Genomic DNA, 24,105 nt, shown 5'->3' with positions numbered 1-24,105 from the left:
TTCTTTAATTAATTCGTCTCGTTTATACAAAATTAAGACACAAACCAAAAACAATTTTTTTTAAATTTAGGTGTCAAACAACAGGTCACAGCTTTCTGCTCGTTAGGGTGTCATGCAGAGGTAATAAGGAATTAGTACTTCCTCGAGAGGATTGTAGATCTATGGAACATTATACCAGCTGATGCCATGGAAGCAAAATCAGTACTGGGCTTCAAAATGGCCCTGGACAAGTCGAGAACATAGGGGATCCTACACAAGCCTGCAACCTCCTACCCCAGCAACAGTAAATTAAGTAAAGGGGTGTTCGAGAGCATGTTTGTGTTAAAAAATGTTTGAGAGCATACTGTCTTTGTGACAGCATGAATGTTTGGGAGCATGTTTAATTATAACATGAGTATATCAGGACTAGGGATAAATATAAGCATGGAGTCGTGAATTGGAGAAGTGTGTGCATATGAGCACGATGATGTGGATATTTGCCTGCCCGGCCGGCTAGCTAGTGCCTCAGTAGTGAAAAGGTTGAAGTATACGAGTGTGAGCAAGTGTACTCGATTCAGAAGAATGAGCTTGTGGAACTGAAGACTTGCCCTAAGTCAATGGTTCTCAACCTTTTTCAATCCATGTCCCCCTTGAGGAATTTTCAACATCCTCGTGGCCTCCTTCATTTTTCTCCCAGAACAGACAAGTGATAAAGACTAAAGAATGATAAAGGACAAGAGTTAGAATGACAAAAACACATTCACATACATAACACGCCCATGCACTCACACATAGTCATGCACACAGGTAAACATCCACACTTAAGCAAGCAAGCTGAAGTGCACTTCTGTAAGCAAGAACACGCCTCCTTTGACAAGCACTGCCCAACTTGGAAGACTAGTGAGTCATACCAATTTAGCACTAAAAATGGTAGGATTATATGAGTATGAACAACAATGGCACCAATAAATAACGAAATAATTAATACAGGAAGTGTACAAATATTTCACCCACGTAAAGCAGCGACCACATGAATTATGAAACAAAATAAGTAACACCAATTACGAGTATATTATGCTGAGTCAAGCTCAAGCACAATATATGGTTCAGATACAATACACTCCACTGTTTTCGTGATGGTATCCCAGGCCAGACTGAGATCATTCGGTCCTATCACCACTTGCAAAGGGATGACACGTACTGAACAAGTCCGTTCAGCAGCTCGGTCCAGCGCCTGTCACACAGACAGGGACTGGACCTGTGAAATCATAAATAATACGTTAAAAAAATTAGCACCAGAGTATGTAGATATTAAAATTGTATTATGATTAAAAAAAAGGAAAATTCTCTTCTGTCAAGTCAATACAAGTTTTGTTTAATTCAGATTCCCAACATAAATTGGAAACGTACAATTTATAACAGCTCGCCGTGGCTCCCCTAAATTCTTGCCATGGCCCCCAGGTTGAGAACCACTGCCCTAAGTACACTGGTTAGGAAAAAAGTCTAAAGTTATGTGATATATGTTTTTATAGTTAAAGTATAAGAAACAGATATTACAAGATGCATAACATGAAGCCACAGGAAAGGAGAGTTTCTTTATTACTGACCGAAAACTGAACGAAATCTCTACGGTTTCCAACCATCCCCTCTCTCTCGTCATTACAGTTTCAAGTTTTTTTTTTCCGTGGAGAAAATGATGGAAGCTGAAATGGTAATAAGGTAGATGCTCTTTTGGATACTGGAAGTTCTGGGAGCTTTTTGTGTGAAAAGTTGGCGAAGTATTATGATATACCACTATCATAGAAATAGCCGAATCTCTATGGCCACCTCATCTCTCTCGACTAAAGTGGTAAGTTATTGTATTGTAAACCTACAATTGCAGGGTCATGTTTACAAAATGTCAATCTATCTGTGTTGCCTGATTTGTGTAGTGAAGTTATATTAGATCAGGATTTTATGCAACAACATGATTATGTAAGTGTGAAATTGGGAGGGAAGAAACCCCCTTTAACAATAAATGGGTTGACCACTTTATCAATTCTTCCTCCACCTCTTTTCTCTATGTATCGCCTGATTCTAAGCCCATTGCTACCAAATCTAGACAGTACAGCACCGCCGATCAGAAAATCGTTGAATCAGAAGCAAGTCGACTACTGTTAGAAGGCATTATTGAACCTAGCTCATCTTGGCATACCCACGACCTCGTATAGGTTTCTTAGTCAATAAAGGAGCACAGTACAGTACCGGTTCTTTACAACCATTTTTTTGAAGTCTGCCATCAGATTCCTTTGCGTGAGGAGGATAGGCCTTATACTGCTTTTGAGGCAGGTGGAAAATTGTATCAGTTTTGCAGATTGCCTTTTGGTGTAGCCAATGGTGTGGCTTGTTTTCAGCGTATTGTGGATGATTTCATTGCTGGAAACTCTCTTTCTGGTACTTTTGCTTACTTAGACAATGTATTAAGCGGTAGAACAAAAGAACATGATATTTTTACTTTTTTACTTTTATCCTCTTCGCCACTGATCGGCTTGTTAGCCGCTTGGGCGATCGGTCACATCTCTTTTCATTTATATTCTTCACCAAAAGATCGGCTCGCTAGCCGCCCGGGCGATCGGTCACGTCTCTGTCACGCACTGTTGGCAAATACTGGGCATGTACCGGCTCCTGAATGTACCTGAACCCGCTCCAGTGTTGGTCAAGTCTTCTCTTGAAAGAGCTCACACTCGGTGCCGTCACAACACTCTCTGGTAGATTGTTCCAAGAGTTAACAACCCTCACTCCGAAAAAGTTTGCCTAATCTGCATAAGTTTCTCGAAACTGTCTAAAAAAATAACCTCACATTCAATTATGATAAATGCACCTTTTCTACTGAGTCTGTCAACTTGTTGGGATATCCAATTTCTAATGGAGATATTAAACCTGATCCTGAACGTCTTAAAGATCACCGGGATCTTCCTGTTCCACAACTCTCTCTGCCATCCCGGAGTGACAAGAATAGTTCATTTTGTGAGAACCCGTAATCTCACTTATTCTGCTGATGATGTCAATAGAGTTTTCTTCTTGTCGAGTATGTGCTGAATGCAAGCCCAGGTTTTATCATCCGCAGCTGTCTCAGTTGATAAAGTCAACTCAATCTTTTGAAAGACTTAGTATTGATTTTAAGGGTCCTTTACAAAATGCTACAGTTAATCGCTATCTGCTTACTGTGGTGGATGAATTCTCTAGGTTCCCTTTTGCATTCTTATGTACTGATACATCTGCTATAAATGTGATTAGATGTTTGACTCAATTGTTTGCTACTCTTGGCATGCCGGCCTTTCTCCACTCAGATCGTGGGTCTGCTTTTATGTCTTCTGAGCTGAAGCAGTTTTTGAATGAAAGTGACATTTCAACTCGTCGAACACCATATAATCCTCAAGGAAATGGCCAGTGCGAGCGTTTGAATGGAGTGATAGGAAAGACTATTTCGCTGGCACTTAAATCAAGGGATCTTCCTATATATATATATTATATATATATATATATATATATATATATATATATATATATATATATATATATATATATATATATATATATATATATATATATATATATATATTGTCGACTAAAGTATAAAGTAATGTCTCAAGGTGCTTACAGACATTTATTACGTCGCCTGCCTGTAGGTGTTAAATTAACAAAACGTGCATCGGCCGGGAATCGAACCCGGGCCTCCCGCGTGGCAGGCGAGAATTCTACCACTGAACCACCGATGCTATAATGTAATAGCAAATGGTATACTATTTAACTGTGCTCGAAAGACTTTGAAAATTTACATCATTGTTTCCATAGATATTTTTAGAGTGCCCACAGCCGTCACCTCCCTCACACTAAATAAGGTTCAAGAGAAGTGGCATCCCGACGGAAAATTGAACCCTGGTCTCCTGCGTGACAGGCAGAGATACCACTGCTTTACCTAGGCAACGTATTTCTCCTGCAAGGACAATCATGTTTTCCTGCCTCGTATTAGCACGCCAACTGCAGTTGTTCTCTGAAACGGTTAATCTACAATATAGGACTAACCCGCCGATGCGGCCGTATCATCTCACGTCCAGAAAATGCCTCAAATTTCACACCATATCATAGTAAGTTCTTTCTGTTTAATATACGGGGGAAGTTAGGTAAGGTTAGGTAGGTTTATTTAGTTTGGATGGTTAGGTCTGTTCTTCACACCCACAAATGTTAAGTAACGTTTATTTTTAAAATATCCACTTTTAACCTATTTCCACAAACTACAAGTGTCCACTATAATGTAACAATGTAAATCCGGCGTTTTTATAATTGTTTTCAATCAATTTCGCTCACGGGTTAGTCCTTTATAATTACCTCTAAAACATTTAGTTTATCTTGGAACAATCTGCCGGAACGTGTTGTGAAGGCACCGAGTGCGAGCTCTTTCAAGACCACACTTAACCAACACTGGCGCAGGTACAGATACATTTCAAGAGCCAGTACATGCCCAGTACTTGCCAACAGGGCATAACAGAGACATGACCGACTGTCCAAATAGCTAACGAGCCAATCAATGGCGAAAAGGATAAAAATAAAACTGGACAGCACCCTCAGTAACCCTTCCATCACACGTCAATGGTGTTACTACAATGAATACATAAACGGTACTGACCTTGTAAATAACAGCTTTCCAGTATGCTCTCTTACCTCCATTCGTCACTACATATGATGGACCCTGACCTAATCACTGTTTGTATGATAGGAAGAAGAGTTGCATCATTTGCCTGAACTATTTGCAATGAACCATAATACTCGGTTAGTCGGTTACCCACCTGAAGGTTACATCTGAACTTCTGAAGGACAATCACCCTGACTCTAAGGGTTGGTGAGTATTTAGGTGATCCATTTAACTTAGCCTGAAAGTAGCATAAGATTATAATTTTATTCATATCTATGTTTTATTTTATGGATTTATAAACAAATTTTTTCATAAATTTTAGGCTGTTCGTCGTGCTATCCTAACACTAACTAGCCACCTTGTCCAGGCGGTGTCAACAAACACGTCAGAAGCTTCGGCGTGGAAAAACGTTTTACTCTCTTGTGGGACAATTACCCACGTGGACCCAAAAACATGGTAAGTATTCTCAGAGGAGGTATTGTAGTTTATATTTCTGTCGCTAATATTTCGTGTTTTGTAACATTTTATTTCTATAGTAATGATAACTGAGTGATGCTTCCTCTCACAGTGTGATAAGGAAGGACTAATGAAACTTGATTGTACGGCACTTTAATAAAAATATATTAAATTGTGACTATGAACCGGGCCTGTACCTCAATGTCGGTGTATTATTCGTACTGCAATTTAGACTAAAAGTATTAAAATCTAGACATGATCCAAGGAAATGTATCAGTAATGTTACCTGCAATTTTCGAATCCATATCTTAGTCCAAGTATTTCTTAATTCAAGCTACCTCTGTGACGGATGATGTAAGGCCACTGCCCTAATATCTTATTGATCCTGATGACTTTGCTCTTCAGCCCAGCATTAGTACAAGAGGAAACTGGAATACTGTATGTACAGTACATGCAAAAGACCTACCATGCTTGTCACATTGATAGGTAATATCTATGGCATTTCTTTACATCTACTTCACTTCTGAACCACCAACTATAGGTCATTTAAACATAAGAAAATAAGGAGTCTGCAATATGCTGGTTGGCCTGTGCATGGCAGCTCCTGTCGAGAGTTACTACCACTCTCTATCGTCCATGAATCTATCTAGCCTCCTTTTAAAACTTTCCAGCGTTCCAGCACTTACTACAAAGTTGCAAAGCTTGTTCCACTCGTCCACCACTCTATTTGTGAACCAGTTCCTTCCTATCTCCCTCCTAAACCTAAACTTATCCAACTTAAATCCGTTGCTATGAGTCCTATCCTGCTTGGATATTATAAGAACTTTATCTATATCGCCTCTATTGATTCCTTTCACCCACTTAAATACTTCTATTATATCTCCCCACACTCTTCGTCTTTCTAGGGAATGCAAGTTTAGTTTCTTTAACCTATCTTGATATGGAAGGTTTCTAATTCCCAGAATCATTTTCGTCATTCTTCGCTGCACCGACTCCAGTGAATTGATATCCATTCTATAATAAGGGCACCAGAACTGAACTGCACAATTGAGGTGTGGCCTGACTAGTGCAAGATATAGTTACAGTAAGACCTCACAAGTAATTTTTCTGTCTTAAGAAGCACCTGGTTGTGGCAATACTTGATCATAGAAGCACCTGTAGACTTTGTGATGTTCATGTGCTCCTTTATCTTGGCTGCATCCTTCTTAATTGTCCTGATCGTAGACTCGTTAACACCATGCTGGCGCGCGAGATCAACCTGTCTTGTTCCTTTCTCCAACTCTTGTATGATCTTATATTTAATTTCGTAGCTTAAGGAACGTCGAACGTCGTGTCTTCTTTGGCTTAGGGCGGCTGGGTCCAGGTAATGCAAGGTTTCTTTGTGGTGGTGGTGGTGGTCCGGTGGAAGCCATTCTTATAGAACAATGGATACCGATATACACGGTGTAGCCTGGAGGGGTGTAACTGACGCGGTAGGTCGAGGGGCTTGAACGCTCCCGTGGCGGGGCACGTCATAGTACTACATTAAACCAATCACAGATAGCAGGGAGGGAGGTAAGGATGCTTTGCCCAATCACAGTCCGCTATGTCATATGACGTCACCGATAACGCAACAAAGACATACACTGCGCAACCTACTCGTGCCGCTTACACAACATGGCGGATGGCGGGAGGTTTGGATCCAAAAATGGCGCGGCGCGAGAGGACTGCCAGCCGCTCTCCGAGTAAAGGGGTACACTCACCGCGGAAAGTGAGCATTCCGGTTTCGGCAGGGTACCGCGTAAAGCGAGGGTTGACTGTACTGTCTATGAAACGATTAAGGTTCTCATCAGGGTTTGTAATACAGTACAGTACTTAAAAAATGGGTTCCAATACATTTGTTTGTTATCCAGGGATGGAACCAAATACAGTCAGTTCTGCTATAACGCGATAGTTGTGTTCTTGCAAAATATCGTGTTATAGAAAATCGCTTAATAGAAACAACAGGGCTTGTGGAGAAAATAGGGTTAGGTGCAGATTACTACTCGAAATCGAAAAAAATTAGTAGTTAGCCTAACACAAAGGATAGCACAGTCTAAATAAATGTTACATTCATATCTAATAATGAAATCATACAGTAAATGTAACACTTTACCTTGAAAAAATATGAATATAACTTGATGGGGGAGAAGGGTGATTTTGAGGTTGATAACATCGAGCTTCTCTTCAAGTGTTATATCCTTTCTTTTACGATCATCACCGGGAATTCGATCACCAGAACGCTTCTTGGAGATATTCTTCTTTACCATATTCACAGTTAATACCACAAAATTGGAGAAATAGTAAGCAAAAATCGCGTTACAGGAGACAAGCGTTCGCGTTATACAAATATTGTTCCTCTATTCATAAATCGCGTTAGAGCAAATTCGCGTTATCAAAACACGCGTTATAGCAGAACTCGCTGTACTGTACATCTTTGTACAGTATTTGCATTTTCAAATGCAGTACAGAAAAATTTGTATTTGGAAAGAATTTAAAGTTGTGTATTTTTATTTTATTTGTATTAGATGCTATTACAGATCTAAGTCAGGTTGGGAGAATACAGGTACTGATCTGTAAAAATAGTATGATAATACACTTATTGTTTATTGGTGTTTTAGAGTGGGTTCAAGAGGTCAATTGTTGTTTAATGGTAAAGAACGGAATCCTGTACAGTACCCAGAATGAGAAATACTGTGCATATGAAAACAAATTAATATATTTACCCCAAAAATAAATAAATAACATGAATTCATTACAAAGCAAAAGAGAATGGTAGTGTAATTTAAATTCTTACTTAAACATCCTAAATCATATATCTAAAAATAATAATACTGTACTAATAACTTATCTGTTGAGTTGAATACAGGTCAGTCACATAAGTAAGAAGAAATATATCCAGACATCACCAAGAGAATTGTGGAAGTAGCTCCGATGCACAGCAGTCGGTGTCAGGAGTAAAACTGAACATCAGCCGGCATTCATCCTACCATACAGGTGGACGGCAGGAAACTAAGGTCCTCTGGTGTTCATTACTGGAACAACCGTAACTAGTCAAATGGCTATAATAAGCAATGGAAACTAAATGAAGTGTACTAACTAATTACTGTACAGTACAGTACAGTACATGTATTTACTATTTACATATGGTATCATAGTCCAACAAACCATTCCAAATAGTAATATAATTATACCATAATATTGTATATATAATATGCCTGGATTTATATGAGTTCCAATGAAACCACCATTATTTGATTCATTGGAACTTTCTAATTCAGTCATCTTGACAATACTTTTTATTTGGTGTATTTGCTTCAAATACAATACAGTACATGCACCTGTGATAATTTTGTAAACTCAATGAAACTCGTAATATTTCCACCATACACGAAATCCAAAAAAATAAATAAAATTCCCCAACCGTCAGTTGAGAGTTGTCTAATACTGTATATTGGGTTAAATTCCATGAGAACCTTGACAATGATGTACAGAGTCAACAGCTGTCTTTATATACATGTCACACAAATTCATAATACAGTACAGTAAGCAATAGTTTAGAGTAAGGAAATTAATACAGCTCCTCCCCGACTTACGACGGGGTTAGGGACCCAAATCCAGGTCGTAAGTCGAAAATGCTTAAATAATACGTAGAAAATCTAAAATGGGTGTCACTTTTTCTTCTCAGCACCACAAAACTCTCACTTTTAAGCTTGCCAGCCATTTTAAAGTGAATTAAAAAATTTTTTTCTATGTGTACTTACATTGGGACTCTAAAATATGTAATTTGACAAAATTTTGGTACAGGTTGACAACCCTTTATCCGAAATTCCAAAAACCGAAAAGCTCTGAAAACCGTTATTTTTTTTTTTTTGTGGAGCAATTTCTTATTTATTTATTTATTTTTTTCGGGTATTAGCCCACCCGGGCACAGGTCACTGACCCACATCGGGGCCTGGGGGGGATGTAATAATAATTATAATAATATAATGATAATACAGTAATACTGTAATAATAATTATTCATAGTAAATAAAATTTTTAATAAAAAATACACAAAAATAAAATAAGAATGATAACAATAATAATAATAACAATAATACTGTAATAATAAAATAATAATAATAATAATAAAGAAATACAAGAATGAAAAAAAGATCAAAAGTGAGAAACACAACCTAGACCTATGAATTATTATTATTATTATAAGCCCCCAGGCCCCAATGTACTGTAGGGCAGTGACCTGTGCCCGGGTGGGCTGATCCCTGTAAAAAAAAAAAAAAAAAAAAAAACTAACCATTCTGAAAACCGAAAAATTCCAAAAACCGAAATGCATCTGGTCCCAAGGATTTCGGATAAGGGATTGTCAACCTGTACGACTGAGGCAGGTCGTAAGTGCGAGTGGTCGTAAGTCGAGTAGGTCGTAAGTCGGGGAGGAGCTGTACTGTAAAAATATCTTATAAATTAATATTGTAAGTGTTTATTAGGTTTTGTAAACAAGTATCTAGAGCCATAACCATTGCTAAAACTGATCTTAATCATCGCATAGCAGTAAATGGTGTTATTTTTTTTACATTGTAAAACAGATTGATCATACAAAGATCCATTGTATAATTGTCTTGAGCTTGTGATGCAGGCAGGTCAAATGGTGATATATTGATACAGGATGGCCTGCCTTTGTCCTGTACCAGCTACTGTAGCAGGTGTGGCTAGCTCACTCTTTTCCTCCATGAAGGAGAGATTATACATGTATACTGTACATACACCCTCTACACACTAGCCTACAGTAGGCATACACTGTCCACTCTCCTATGTACAGTACTGTGCATACAGTACTTTCATACTTACCGAATGTACAATACAGTACTGTACATGTAGCTGTAATCTTTTACCTCTTAACAATATTCTTGGCTGATTATATCTTGGTACAGTTATGAACAGTACTGCACAGCACATATTGTATGCAAAAACAACAGTGAGTGAGCAAACGAGCTTGTACAATGGCAGCAGACATTGAACTAAGAGTGTCATGATGCGACAGTTTGAGGAGATAGGCTGCAAGATACATCAGCCAATCATAAGCATTCCTTGAAGTCACATGACATTTGTAGCTCACAAACACCCTTGAGTCTACTCACCCCTGTGCTTGGCATGTGTCGGCTCATGATGCAATCTCTCAGAAATTTGTTCTAATGCATAGAACCGAGAGAATTTTCTTGGAATGCTAAAAAAATAATAATAAAAATCGGGTGATCGAAAATTCCTGTTAACAGGATTAAAGTATAGGTACAGTATATCAGTAGGAAGTACTTGTAGTATAGGATAAGGGACTGCAGAACCCAAAAATATGTCCCAGAGCATTCCTCCTCACCCCATATTTCTTTTTTTTAACCTCAAATTACCTCTAGTGATGACAAACTGTGGAATATGAACACAAAAACTTAAAACAGTGAACAAGAATACAATAAGAATGTTGTCATGTGCAGAAGAGACAAAGGAAAATTTTTAGTTGTGAAAGTGGGTGCATTAAGGCATCTTGAGAAAGGGGAGGAGGAGTTGTGGATGTTACTAGAGCCTCAGGGTTGATGCATAAAATAATTTCTGATGTTTCAAATTTGTTTAGTTAAAAAATCTTCAATTGAAGCAAACCTTGACAATTAATTTTTTTTTCTCAAAACCCTTCAAAGTGAATCTTGAAGTTAATCACCAGTTCTGACATACGTAATCCAATTTTCCATTTGATCTTATTTTTGTTTTGTGATTGAGTTTTGGGCTTACACCACAAAGTAAAAGAGTTTGACCACAGTGAAGAGAAAGGAGAGTAATTTGGGACACCATTCAGTGCGATTTCACACTTCAGTCCTACATTTATTAATATACTAGCAGAAACGCCCGCTCTTTCGCTAGGCCACAGTTGAACGCCACCCTCCAGGAGGCTACACATTGTCTCACTGTAGTGCATTAGGGTAGACCACATTTTTGACGGAGAGAGAGAGAGAGAGAGAGCGAGCATAAGGACAAAATTAGCTATAATACGTTCGATGGGATACGACTTTTCAACCTCTGTGTGGTGTAACGGATGGAGGTTAGATGCAGAGAAAAGTAAGCCATAATGAAAGAGAACCTAAGGATCAAAATAGCTGTAAATCATAGGAGGGAATACGACTTTTCTGTGTTTGCGTCCGCGCTGACCGTTAATCTCTCTTTCTCTCAGGCGTGTCGGGATGGGGTCGGGTTGAGTGTTTCGGATCGGGTTGGTTGGTTGGTTTTTTTTTTTTTTTTTTTTTTTTTGAGATCCCCACATGACACTTGCTATCCATGCCAAGTTTGGTCCAGATCGGTAAAGTAGTTTCCGAGATTCTCGTGCGGACACAAACAGACAGACAGACAGACTTCTTTGTTTTATATATATAGTATAGATTACTGGGTAATCTGATTTTCTGGAAAGTCATTGGTTTACTTATCTACAACTCACCTTTTTTTTTTTCAGACTTTCTCCAAAAATAACAAGATGTTGAGCCATATTGGCTACCGCATGAAGGTGACCATGCTGGACAGCCGGACATTCATCGGAATCTTCAAAGGTTGGGGGAGGGGAGCCTGAACCCTGTTCAAAATTTTGTTTTAAAGGATAATATATTTAGTGGATTTTGGAAGCATGAGGTTCATGATATATAACATTATAAGTTTTTAAAGTAGGCCTGTTTCAACTGTCAACAGTATCATTTTTATCAGGGGATTTAATTCAAACTGACCTCCAGCCAAAATGACAAATTTGCTCATGTTTAACCTTTTTAATGAGGAATAGCCCACCCGGGCACAAGTCATCAACCCACAATGGGGCAAAAAAGGTAAATAAGAATTAGAGGAGGAAGAAGAGTATATTATTCTACACCATGAAGAGGCCAGAAAATGAGCTTTTTGAAGTGAAACAGATTGTAAGACGATGGAAACACAGAAGGCAGAGTATTCCACAGTTTGGCTGTGTGAGGAAAGAAGGAACTACTATAACAGGTTATTCTAGTGTGACCGACATCCACACAGAAACGGTGGACACCGCGGCAAGACGAGTGTTACGAGCCCACGGCCTTGGCGGCAGTAGCTAGAATGCCCGTTAATGTACCTGTAAAAGAGAGAGGGTGAAGCAACACTGCCTTTCATTCCAACCTTTCTAACAGTTGGACAAAAGAAGAGCCTCCCCAGATTTGAGAGCAGTACTCCAAGTTAGGATAAATGAATCCCTTATAAATCTGAAGCAGCAGTGAATTAGCTACTGCATCTGTACAATATCCCCAGCTTTTGATAGACAACTTTAGTTATGTTGTAGATGTGTGGCTTCCATGACATATTAGAGGAAATGGTGAGGCCTAACATATCTATTTAGAATTTGGCAAAATGGTTGTATCCTGAAATATGATTGGTGGGAGATGTTCTATTTTGGAAAGTATAATTGGTAAATACAGTACTGTACTGTATTTTCTTACTGTTGAATTTGACCAAATTCCTACCTCCTCATTCGGAGATCCGCATTGATAGAAGAAACGATATTAGCTCTAGAAACAGGTCTAGTTTAAGAGTTAGGGAAAAATGAGAAGAGTGAAGAGAAGAATCATCAGCGTAAGAATGGATAGACTTAGTAGTAGTGTGAAGTAAATCATTGGTAAAAAGAAGTTAGAGAGTAGGTGAAAGAACAGACCCCTGTGGAACACCACTTGGTAGAGAAAGAGCAAGAGATTGAACAACCCTCGACAACAACTGCCATAGATCGGTTCTCAAGGAACCTATAAATGGGAGAACAGAGGGAGAGAAACCACAAGAAGGAAGTTTAGAAAGCAAAGACTTATGCCATACCTTCTAAGAGAGGATGACCAAAGATGGGTGCAGTAGAAGAGCAGATCACCAGTAGATCTCGCTTGGTGGAAACCATACTGGTAATCCGAGAAAAGATAGAGGCGTTCAAGGTGTTTGAGAAAATGAGAGCTTAGGATAAATTTTAAAATCTTAATCCTTTCAGAGTGGAAGGTCACCCTTAGCTGAATATAATCGTCTGGTGGTAGCCAGAATTAAATGGAAAGTGCGTGACACGCAGTGAAAGGCTTAATCGAGATAGGTTTTAACCCTTTCACAGCGGGGGTCACCCTAAGCTGAGTAAAATCGTCTGGCGGTAGCCAGGATAAAATGGCAAGCGCGTGACACGCAGTGAAAGGGTCAAAGAGGGATGAAGTTAGGGCAATGAGGTGATAGAGAGATTAGGATGTTCACCCTTTGGGATGGGCTGAACCAAGGCATGCTTCTAAGAAGAAGGAAAAAGTTTGGGTTTTGAGGCAAAGGCAAAAGAGGATCAAATTGGTTCAGGAATAAAGCCCCCATTTTATAACTGAAGTAGTGGAGTGGGTGATTGATGTACTGGAGTTGATTACATTTTTCTTATTGTTGGTGGCTGAAAAATCTTGTTATTTTTCACTATTTGAGATCACCAAGGATGGTTAACAGTATTTTATTATTGCTGATGATTGTACCATTTCCTTCTTGTAATATCATCATTCTCTGCCTTACTTCAGTATCCTCTTTTTCATCCTTCTAAGTAGCCCTGGATTGGGTCAACTGCTCTGCTGACATCTCTTCCTCTAGCTGTTGGCATACCTCAGAGCTGTCAACTCCTCATGATAACTTTGGAGCTGCCCATTGACATCTTTGCCTGCCGTGACTAGGGGTGATACAAGAAACTCTTGACGACATCTTTTAAGGTCCTGCAACAGCCGAGTGAATCGGCGCTTGCCTCCTGTTCCAGGGGTTGGTGGTTCGATCCCCAGGCACTTTAAATTCACCCAGCTGTAAATGGTTACTTAAGTTTACAACTTGGGGAAGTGTATGCAGTCAAGTGCTGTACCAGCCATGCTGCCTCCTTGTGTACTGAAGGCTTAGTATACAGTGTGCTCAATCCACACTGTCCCTTATGGGTAGCCATGCCTTTGGGACCCCCACTCACTTTTTCTTGGCCAAAGCCAATAAAGGAGCACACTCATTCTGGTCATACATTTTTCCATACAGCTTCAAGAAATTTCTTAGGAGATATGCTTCCACCACTCATTCAAAACAGTGACAACCATCTTTATGCTGTACCCTTCCAGTAACTCAAACTGAAGTTAACTCCATATTATGTTTGTTTTGATGTTTTGCAGCATTTTCTAGGACCACTTGAATTGGACAGTGGTACCCACGTGAAGAAGCTAAATTAATTAGAAGGGGACTCAAGACAGACCCTTGATGGATTACTTTAATCTCAAATTCCTCACTGCCTGTAGCTTCAAAGTGAGAATTCTTGCATTTACCCCTTTCACCTTCCTCAGGTAATCAAAGATTATCTGACAAAAACCAAATTTCCTGGTAGGCAAACTATTATATCCCTATGGGTATTGTCATTTTTCAATAAGTCCCAGTCATATATGACTTGAATTTCAGCCATTTCATCAATGAAAACAATGATAGTGGATGGTATTGAGGGGATCTCTTGTGCTTCATTATTTCATACCCTTGTATTTTAGTTAAATTGGAGTGTACAGTAATTTGTTTATTTCCAGCTTTTGACAAGCACATGAATGTAATCCTGGCTGATTGTGAGGAATTTCGTTGTGTACGTGGAAAAAAGAATAAAGAAGAAAAACAGGAGAAGCGGACAATGGGTTTACTGTTACTACGAGGTGAAACCATTGTGACCATGACTCTGGAAGGTCCTCCCCCAGCTGAGGTTTGTTGCTGCCTTCCAATGTCTTGATTGGGGTTGAGATGAATACTGTACAGTACATACTTTATCTTCATACATCTTGTAATAACAATGGATTTTCACCATTTAGTATGTGCATGTTGATTAATTCAGAATACAGTTCACTGGTTTCAGAATATATTTTAAGCCCCACCATATACCTGGAACACAAAGCCATGCATCAGAACAATATCATGCAACAAGCAATACAAACAAGACATAGCAATATCATAATCATACTAGGATATGTATTACAGTACAAGATTTAAGATTAGTTCAATAATCAGCAGTTTTTGTCATCAGTCCCTAGTTATGGCCCTTCGAAATTTATTATAGTATGGCAGTGGACTTGTTCACCTCATTGTGGAATAATTAGACTAAATAAACCTTGATATTCATGTTGACCTGACAAATGGACAAATTATTCAAAACAGTATCAATAGCCTTTTGTATTCATTTTGACTGGTTGTTGTCGTTTGTTCCTTCTATATGATGACATATATGTATTAGGTATGCATGGACCCCATTATTCAATGTCTTTTCAGATTCTCATTGACCTTTCTGCCTCAACATTCATTGAAAACCCTAAATATAAGCATTAACCTTACCTATGACTAGTTCTGGGGTTAACAGGTCAAAGTTTGAGGTCATTAAGTATCATATCTGAAGAACTTGACAAAGTTCATGCCGACAGTAATCATATTTTGTTTTAACGGTGTTTAAAAACTGGTGCTATAGCTTGGTGGTCGAGCAACTGCTTTACATGTGAATAGTCATAATGTCAATTCCCAGCTGGAGTGAAGGATTGGGTTCTCTCCTTATATACTAGCCCTTGTGCACACAGCAATAGAATGAGTACATTATAAGGTATGCTTGCTGGTGGTGGAATAACACTGTGATAGACAAGCATTTTTCCAAGGGATGGGATAAACCACTAGCTATGTATGAAGAAACTAAAAAGGTATTTATGTTTAACGTGGGCCATTTGTTGTTCAAACTAGGATGGTTCCCGAGTAAATCTGCCAGGGGCTGCTCCAGGACCAGGTGTTGGTCGTCCTGCTGGTCGTGGTATGCCTGGGACCGGAGGAACTGGTTTGCAGGGACCAGTACGTGGAGTGGGTGGCCCTTCACAGCAAATGATGCAACCAGCAGCTCGTGCTGGTCCTCAGATTAATGTGCCCCCAAGGGGAGGACCTCCTGGAAGTATGCCACCTCACATGATGGGTGGTATGCCTCCCCACATGGGTCGTGGTGGTCCTATGGCACCACCAGGTAGCTCCATGATGAGAGGAGGTGGGTACTTATTATGAAAACCTTGATCATTGTTTTCAGTGTCCATGCTTCTTTGTCGTAGATGTCTATTTCATCAGAGTAATATTTACTAGAATTCATCTCCAGCTTTGTAGGCATTCACTATTAACCCTCATTAAGTAAGCTCCTCTCCCAATTGACTACCCCTGGAGTTATGTAAGGTATCCAGTGGTATGGTAGCCACCTGTAACAATCGGTGAGGTGTCCCAGTCCGGAGTAGAATTAAAATATCCCACAGCACCTCAAAACCTTCAAGCCACAATGGCAGACTTTTCCAAAAGGATAAAAAAAAAAAAAAAAAAATTTACAGCCCCATTCTATGTTGGTCTTTTTAGAGCTCTTACCATTTGTTTGACATTGAGAGTTTCAGTTCATTGTTGGCTTATTTGTTTCAGGCCCCCCAGGAGGGCGACCCTACTAGATCCACCTCCAGCTGCCATCACAAGTGCTTCAAAGTGTTCCATATCCAAACCCGAAAATTTATTATAAGAGCATATGATCAGTACAGGAAAGGTACAGTATAGTAGCTGTGAAGATTTTTTTTTCTCCTCCTTTCAAGGGTGATTGTGGCTAGTCAGAGGACAACAACGGCCATAAGTACCGTAAAGTTCCAAGGTTGCACAACTACCCTTTCCCTTATCCCCTTTATTGATTTATTTTTAGAAGTGATGTTGATACACAGAAAAGGAAGTTGTGTATAAGTTGGTAAAGGCGGCTTCACGCTAGCATTTCACTTGTCAACTTTTTCATTACTCGTTGATTTTTTCACAAATCGTCGGCATTGTCATTGGCTTTCTGTCAAATGGTACAGACCGTCTACACTGACGACAACTTACTGGAGTAATTGATACTATAAATGGTAATAAAAAATTAACACTCTTACTTAAATATAAAGCTGAAATTACTATAAAGTAATTATTGCTCTTCTTCCAAAGATTACTCATTTATTATGTTTAATTTCGTAATTTTAAAAAGGTAAGAAAATGTCGTATGTTTACATTTTGACCATACGGGAATAACAACAACATGACGGAACCAACAGATAAAATAATTTTCCAAGTATGGACATGCCTCTCCATGGAGTTCTTGGTGGACTAGATAAGGCAGCGCCGCTGGCTCTGGGATCACCAGGCTTCTCATACACCAAAAAAGGCATAGAATTGCTGTGCTTTCTTTGTCAGTTGGATCCATCTTGTTTGTTGACAGTTGTTGATTGAGGGAAACTGCCTAGTTGGTTCTAAATGCATGTGTGACGGTGCACAACAAAAAGTTTGTCGATTTTCTGAAAGTTGACAAAAAATCAACAAAAGAATCCCAGTGTGACGCTGCCTTAATGATCACTTCTACAATTAATGTACAAAAAAAATTACCCGACTTTTATTTATCAATTTAGATATAACTGATAAGAGATCATTTTACAGGATTGACACATTGTGTGCCATAATTTTTAATTTTTTTACACCGTTCAGTGGACAGATGGTAGTGTGGTAGTGAAGGAAACACAAATAAAGGCGGCATCACACTAGCACTTTTTCCGTCAAATTTTCTAGCCCATCTCGCTCAGACAAAATGTATCGTTTCTGCTTGACTTGCTTGTACCAATTTCTGTGGTCAAGTCAAGATCTCTACTCGATAATGAGGATATTTATATAAAATAAATCGCTGTCTGTGGGACCCAAGGGACGAGCTACAGTAAAAAAAATGAAGGACATACAATGCCATCTTCTTTGTTTATAATTGACAAATGCAGAAAGACTGGTGCATTAGTTCTCTGTGAGTGTGTGACAGAGCTCCATCTCTTAGTTGTGTTTTCTTCACTACCACGCTACCATTGTTTTTTTTTATAATAAAAATACAGTATCTTTAAACTTACTGAGCATTTCATTAATATATTAGCCTAGGTTAAAGTCCAATATTATTGGTTATGAAATGATGGTTGCAGCATATTTGTTTTTAACCTGAAAGTGAAAGTGATTTGAATATACCCCTGTACATAAGAGGTAGGAACATGAAAAGTTATTGGAAGCGAGTAAGCAAATGAGCAGTTAAATATTAGAGGAGGTACTATAGGGAAAGGAGTGGTGATGAAACCAACTATGGGATGGTAACAGAATTAGTATACTGTACATAAAAGAGGAGAAGCGCCCATGTGGAAGAAAGTTAGTAAGAAATGAAAGATATGCACAGTGAAACATAGAAACTGGCAGGGAGGGAATTATCATGGAGTAAAATATGTGGGAATACAGAGAAAAGAATAATGAGGGATGCAAGTGATCTGTGAGATCCATCAAGGTAAATAATCCCCTGACAGAGCCTTGATGTTAATAACAATGAGTAGGGTGTAAAGAGAAATTCAGAAATAAGGTGAGAGATTTTTTTAACATTGCAGTGGATCAGCATGCCTTCTGAAGGGTAGAGCTACTGAAATTAACCTGCTGTTCAGGTATCTGACATTTAGCGATCATTCACTTAGCAATAATTTGGTTTAGTGATTTAAAATTTCTACCACCCCTGATTATTTAACACTGCAATTGTTCGGTTTAGTGATCATCAACTCACTGGAAAAAATTCAGGAGGGAAGTCGAAAAAATGGGGATTCACCTACCTAACCAGTATTATATACGGGTAATCATGAGTCTAATTCAGTATAAGAAAGGTGGAAATAACAAAATTAAGTGGTGTAAAATAAATGCCGAGTGTGATACTGCATGTTTTCCGGCCCACTCAGATATCATGGTAACGTTGTATTTTCAAGGCCAACACTAAACCACTTGGAAAGGGAGCCGCTATATAATATACTACCTATGAATTAGCCAACCTGAATTTTAGAAATGATTTTAAAAATCATAATCTAGCTTTTCTAGCAAAAAAACAAATTTTTTGGTAACCAGAAGGGTACCTGTCTAGGTTTATTATATAGAAATCACACATTGTAGGGGTATGCTACTAGCACACCACATATTAAACCAAGCTGTTTTCACATTTGTGTTTACCCTGCTTTTGAACATTGCTATCTGTGCTTTACTATATCGCTGTGTATATTATCGATCACTGTGCATTGCAGTTACTGTTGTGACTTTGGTGTTATTGAGTATAGTGTACAGACTGTTCATTACCCTGTACTAAGTGATTGCTCCTTCCTCTTCCTCTGCTCTTGTTGGCTAACAGGTGGACCAGATAAGAACTGTTTACTGTCTTCCCTTTATGTTTTTGACCTTATGATAATTATTTATATTTATTTATTTTTGCACATTCTGTAATAAAAAATATGTGAATGTAACAGAGTACAAAAAAATTATTTATATCTCCTAAAAATTACTAGTTGAACAATAACAAATCTCACAGTACACCCTCACCCGCTCTGGAGTGCTACTAGGTAGCGAGTCGCCCAGGCAAGTACGTGATACAATTACAGTGATCCCTCGGTTAACGAATTACCTCCCATAAGATTCTTAACTTCGGTTAACGAGTTTCTTATGAGCCGACCTTCAACATGTTTTCGCTTGCACTTGGCGGTCAACCAGCTGTAGTATTAGTCTGCCAATACAGTAATCGATTCTAGGGCTTAAATTCATTACTATCTTAGTAAATATGAAGAAGTTTATACTATTCAATAATTTTAAAAGTTTAGTATTACATTTTTTTAGTCATTTTAAGAATTTTTGAACATAATTGAAGGTAAAGTCACTAGTTTTATGCGTGCCATCCAGCCTCTTAACACACCAAACAAGCATTAGTCTCTCTCTGTTTTCAGTGGAGGTAACATCTTGCTTGAGACTTCAACTAAATGCTTTTTTTCTGTGTTTCCAAGCAAATTATTGGTCATTTTGAAATTTATTTTACATATTGACAATAAATAGTGCAATGCAGTGTTATTTTAAAGAAAATATTCTTTATTTACAGCTAGCTTAAACTTAAAAAATCACATGTTGACATTGTTTGAATCCAGCATGGGGCCTAAGAGATCAAGAAAAGTGATTTCAATCCAAACCAAGCAGGAAATTATAAAAAAACATGAACAAGGCATTAGAACAAATGCGCTATGCAAAGAATATGGTATGTCGACATCAACTGTATCGACAATTCTTGCACAGAACGACAAATTTAAAGAAGTGAAAGTGAGAGACAAATCTACCAGAGTGTTTAAAAGTAGATCCCTAATTGCAAAAACTGAGAGGTTACTTCTCATCTGGATTAGGGAAAAACAGATGAAAGGTGATTCAGTTTCTACTGAATTCATTTGTGAAAGAGCCAGGGAGATTTACGAACATTTAAAGACAGATCAACCTGGTTCTTCAGGCACAGAATTTGAAGATTTTCGGGCCAGCAAAGGCTGGTTCGAAAAATTTAAGAAAAGAAGTGACATTTTCAGTGTTGTTAGGCATGGTGAAGCTGCTACTGCTGATAAGGAAGGGGCAGCAAAGTTTTTAGTGGAATTTAAAGAACTGATGGAAGAAGAAAATTATCTTCCACAGCAAGTGTTCAATGTGGACGAAACTGGGCTGTTCTGGAAAAAGATGCCCAAAAGAACATTCATCACCAGAGATGAAGCCTCTTTACCTGGGCATAAACCCATGAAAGACCGTCTCACTCTATTGCTTGGTGCCAATGCTTTAGGAGATTTCCGACTGAAGCCTATGCTTGTCTACCACTCTGAAAACCCCAGGGTGTTCAAGCAACAGAAAGTGGTAAGAACAAAGCTTGGAGTTTATTGGAAGTCCAACCGTAAGGCATGGGTGACAAGACAGCTCTTTAATGAATGGGCTGTTGATGTGTTTTGCCCTTCTGTCAAGAGCTACCTAACCACCAATAAACTCCCTTTAAAGGCTCTTCTCCTCATGGATAATGCTCCTGGTCATGACCCTGAACTTGCCAGAACTTTGGAGTATCAATTTGACTTTGTGAAAGTGTTGTTTTTGCTTCCCAACACTACATCAATCATACAGCCAATGGACCAGAATGTGATGAGCAACTTCAAGAAGTTGTACATGAAGAAAATGTTTAGGAGGTGTCATCAGGCAACTTCCAATGATCCTGAACTAACACTGAAACAGTTCTGGAAGACACAATTCAACATCCTGGAGGCTGTAAAATTGATTGTGTCATCATGGCAGGAAGTCTCCACTAGATCCCTCAATTCTTCATGGAAAGCACTGTGGCCATCAGCAGTCCATGATTTTGAGGGATTTGAGGAAGAAACAGAGTTGGACCAGGAGATTGTGTCCATTGGTCAGTCATTGGGCCTTGAAGTGGAAGAGGATGATGTCAAAGAGCTCGTGATGTCTCATGAGGAGGAACTTACTCCTGATGACTTGAAGCAACTGGATGAGATGTTAGAGGCTGACAGTGGTGAGGAGGAAATTGAAAGTGATGACCATATGTCAACTAAAGAGTTGAAAGATGTGATATACCACTGGGAGTTCAGGGAACTGGCTTCAAAGCACCCAGATGTGGAAAAAACTGAACTAACTTTGGGTCATGTTGAAGACTGAATGGTCTCCTTTAAACATAAGTTAATGGTGAGGAGGAGAGATGCCCCACAGACCACAATTGACACTTCAGTAAAAGGCAGAGGGAACAAGATGCTATCCCTCAGCTTTCCACTTCAAGAAGGAGAGAGGATGTTCATGGTGGAGAAAATGTCAGTCCAGAGGTTCCTGACATTTTCATGGAAGGTGACTCACCTTCCAAGAAGCAGTAAAATGCTTCTCCTCCACCTCCACTTCCTTCTCTTCTCCCTTCTCCTCCTCCACCTCCCACTTCAAATTCACATCAGCATCATCATTCAGGAGCCTTCTACATACACACCTCAAGGTACGTGTCAATTTCTAAAAATTTTGTTGAATTTAGGCAATTTTCGGTGAGCTGGAACCAATTACCCTCAAACCCATTGAAACAGTAGTTTCGGTTAACGAGCAACCTGCTGGAACGGATTGTGCTCGTTAACCGAGGGACCACTGTACGTGCTATGTCCACAGATATTATTCCTCATTATCCTTTGTTTATGATATTATTTCTCATTTATTTTCGTTCAGCGATCTGTTTTTCAGGAACGCATCCCGATCTCTAAATGACGCATCCCTGTATATCAAATTAGGTTTACCAAGTTCTGTCTCAAGAAATATAGAGGAAGGACCAATTACTCCCACATAGCAGTGTAGATGCTTTGGCGCACAGGATAGAAGTCATTGCGATTATTTGGGCAATTTTCCCCATAAGAATCAATGTAATTGGAATGGGGGTGTTCCCAGTCGGTATGAAATCAGATGGTTTTAACCACATACAATGAGTCATTCATGATGTAACACGATAGTAAATGAACAAAACACTCAAATTTTACTTACCAGAAACAATGTTGAGTGCTGCAGGAGGTGAGGGTGTGAGATTAAAACAAGTTTAATGTCCAATGCAATTTCTTTATGGAATCTTTTATCACCACTGCTTCCACTTGAACTCGATGGTCTTTTTCCATTCACATTGAATAAGGGTACAGTACACAGTAACACAGATGCATAACTGAACACAAACTGCAAACTGGGGAAAGAATTCAAACTGAGCAGCACCATTGTTGTTGTGGGAACTATCAGCTGGAGAGACAGGAGAGCTTAGCCAGAATCCACACGAAATTTTTTGGTCTATGTCGTGATTTTTTCGTTTGAAAATCTTAATAAATTAACCAAAATTCCACAAGGGTGAATAAAGTCTTAAATACAGATGCACAACTGAACACAAGCTGGGGAAAGAATTCTAACTGAGCAGTACCATTGTTGTGGTAGTTGGTGGCAACTGGGGAGGCGAGTGGCTTTCCAACCACCACAGAGAATCCACACAAAATAATTTTTAAAATTTTGGTAAAAATTTTGAATTTTTTCTTAAAATTACCCAAATTCCATAAAAGCGAGTTTTTTTCTGTAACCCGAAATCGTGGCTTGGTCCAAGTGTAAACAAACAAACAGCAGAAGACAACACGCACTGACACAGTGGATTTTGCTGATGAATATTTATGGTAATTAATTTCTTCGCATACAAAGCATATAGAGACCAATTTTAGTGTCTTATCAGTTTTTCATGGTGTTTTACCCTGCAATATCCCTCATCCTTTACACCCTGTGCACTACAGGTGATTTATGATCATAGATACAGAGGAACTAAAAAGATTACAAATAAATTCATATACAGTACAGGTTGACAACCCTTTATCCGAAAAGCTCTGAAAACTGAAAGTTTTTGTGGATTTTTTTTTTTTTTTTTTTTTTTTAAAGCAGGGATTAGCCCACCCAGGCATAGATCACTGACCCACATCGGGGCCTGGGGGGGGTGAAAATGTAATAGTAATACTAATTATAATAATAATATTCATAGTAAATAAAAATTTTAATTAAAAAATACACCAAAATAATAATGATAACAATAATACTGTATTAATAATAAAGAAATACAAGAATGAAAAAAGATAAAAAGTGAGAAACACGACCTAGACCTATGAATTATTATTATTACCTGTATTATTGTTATTATTATTATTATATTTTCGCCCCCAGGCCCCAATGTGGGTCAGTAACTTGTGCCCGGATGGGCTAATATACTAACCATTCTAAAAACCGAAAAATTCCGAAATCCGAAATGCCTCTGGTCCCAAGGATTTCGGATAAGGGATTGTCAACCTGTAATAAAAAAAGTTGTTTCGTTTCTATTACGATACTGTACTTATTATCCAAAAAACATCTGTGGAAAAATTGAAAGAAATCAAACAAATCCTTCTGATGTTAGCCAACTGCTCTAGAAGTACTGATATTTATTCATTGATATCATTATACTGTACAAGTTTACAGTTGGTTTAGTATATATTTCCCTAATATATAATCATTGGTTATGCGAAGCAGCGGTTAATGGGACATTGGTTTATG

At 38.6% G+C, this 24,105-nt stretch overlaps 1 protein-coding gene and 1 non-coding gene across 4 annotated transcripts in view; one reads left to right on the top strand and one right to left on the bottom strand.

Moving 5' to 3' along the window:
- Positions 1–3,666: 3,666 nt before the first annotated feature.
- On the bottom strand, positions 3,667–3,737 carry Trnag-gcc. The gene has a single exon. It is a non-coding gene; the product is annotated as a tRNA-Gly (tRNA).
- Positions 3,738–4,980: 1,243 nt separating this feature from the next.
- LOC121874469 (small nuclear ribonucleoprotein-associated protein B-like) overlaps positions 4,981–24,105 on the top strand; it is a 33,123-nt gene continuing 13,998 nt past the window's right edge. For 2 of the 3 annotated variants that reach the window (XR_006090432.1, XR_006090433.1), the window contains exons 1-5: positions 4,981–5,107; positions 11,615–11,708; positions 14,706–14,872; positions 15,889–16,180; positions 16,594–16,711. Coding sequence is in view for 1 of the 3 variants with exons in the window: in XM_042378586.1 (XP_042234520.1) it covers positions 5,105–5,107; positions 11,615–11,708; positions 14,706–14,872; positions 15,889–16,180; positions 16,594–16,619 (582 nt within the window). In the remaining 2 variants the exon portion in view is untranslated. Of the gene's footprint in view, positions 5,108–11,614; positions 11,709–14,705; positions 14,873–15,888; positions 16,181–16,593; positions 19,479–24,105 lie in introns of those variants that run through there. The other variant, XM_042378586.1, reaches the window with a different exon arrangement.

Source organism: Homarus americanus, unplaced genomic scaffold (genome assembly GCF_018991925.1).
Source record: "Homarus americanus isolate GMGI-L3 unplaced genomic scaffold, GMGI_Hamer_2.0 scaffold11794, whole genome shotgun sequence".
Classification (NCBI taxonomy): Eukaryota; Metazoa; Arthropoda; class Malacostraca; order Decapoda; family Nephropidae; genus Homarus; species Homarus americanus.
This window is presented reverse-complemented; position numbering and strand designations above follow the sequence as displayed.